The sequence below is a fragment of the Halichoeres trimaculatus genome, unplaced genomic scaffold (assembly GCF_033239565.1).
Source record: "Halichoeres trimaculatus isolate MK-OKI-2021-1 unplaced genomic scaffold, fHalTri1.1 fHalTri1_scaffold_2, whole genome shotgun sequence".
Lineage (NCBI taxonomy): Eukaryota > Metazoa > Chordata > Actinopteri > Labriformes > Labridae > Halichoeres > Halichoeres trimaculatus.
Window position 1 is genome coordinate 4,717,501 of NW_027437180.1, and position 1,442 is coordinate 4,718,942.

The 1,442-nt window shown below is 45.6% G+C and overlaps 1 protein-coding gene across 1 annotated transcript in view; it reads right to left on the reverse strand.

The window, feature by feature from the left end:
• The window catches only part of LOC141784312 (N-acetylaspartate synthetase-like), a 2,606-nt gene extending 2,463 nt beyond the window's left edge, over positions 1-143 (reverse strand). The window contains exon 1 of the mRNA XM_074662126.1: positions 1-143. This exon is cut by the window's left edge and continues 68 nt beyond it. Within this exon, the coding sequence (XP_074518227.1) occupies positions 1-143 (143 nt within the window).
• Between the last annotated feature and the right edge of the window lie 1,299 nt (positions 144-1,442).

The window sequence follows — 1,442 nt, forward strand, 5'->3', positions numbered from 1 at the left end:
ATCATCTCCAGTAAACCTTCAGAAAAGATCCGTTGCACTTCTGCTTTGTCTGCTGGCTCAAACTCTCGCACAACTATCGCTTGAGGTCCAGTTTGAGATGTCAGAGATCTTTTGGCATCCTGTTTTGCTCCTTTGTCTTCCATATCAAAGTCAAAAACTATAGGTAAAATGGGTGAAGAGGATGGAGGATGGATTTTACCATTAGCTCTGAAAGATTCCTTCTTCCTTCTCCGGTTGTGCTGCTAGTTTCTGAGCAATGATCAGTGAGGGTCCCTGCAGATAAGACCCAACCTCATTTTAGGGTCATACACCCTCTTATCACAGTGGCCATGTAAACAGATACACCCTTTTTAGTCAAAGGAAGAAAAAGCGGGTGTGTATCCTGAAACTGAGGTGAGTTTCTGTACTCTGAGAGAAAGGTGTCACTGATGCCTGCAGGACTGCCACATGGCGCAATGAGCTTGTCTCTGACTCTAGTGTCATCACTGGGGATGTATACTCGTTCAACAGGATGGTCTGTGCTCTTCAGCTCTGTGTTGTCAATGTCATTTCTCCTCAAATGAGTCTATATAGAGATTTTCAGTGTAAGCCATCTCCGTCTTTTGTGTTCAGTGTCAGTCACTGATGAATTCCACCACCAATATATTGAGTAAGATTTGAGAGGTGACAGTCATTTTAATTTCCATGAAAATAGAAGGCTACAGAAACATTTCTACTGCTTTGAAGGTCTCAGTGAGCACAGGGGCTTCCATCATCCATTGAAGCTATGGTGTACAATTTGGAAGCTTTGTACATCTTAATAACACTGTTTATAGCATGGCATGCGTGGTTTGGATTGGTCCATGAGTCCATCCAATCCCCTGTCTCCCTCGCTTGGCACCGTCATGCCCATGGTCCCACCTTGTCTTTCCCCACTACCCCTCTCACGTCAGCTAGCCGTCCAGCTACCTAAGCATCATGGAGCCAGAGAAGAACGAAACCAGGAAGCTGTTACTGTTACCCTCCACAGGGAAGGGAAGAAAACAAAAAAGTTTTAAGAAAAAGGCTGAAGCAAGGAAGAGTTATGAGCGATACAGGTGCAGACATAGACTGAATATTGGAGAAATGTATGACCGGTGGAAAAAGCTGCAGAGGGATTTGGGACTGAAGACTGACGCAGAGACAGCTGAGTTTCTGTTGAACAGGTAATGATTTTGTTGACCACAGTGGGAGATGTCAGCTGGATAACTCTGGTTAGTCTGTGCCTGTACTGGCTAATGACTGAACGCTGCTGGTCGGAACGGGTCGGCTCTGTCAATAGATTTTAGCATAAGTTAGCCACACATCTTTAGCATTGTAAACTGAGCTGGTGAAGACACGTAGAGAAAGGTAAAGCCTCGCCCACAGTCGGCTCTGCTCTGATCAGCTGGCAGTGGCAACTCCAGACCTGCTTTGCTGGCTAA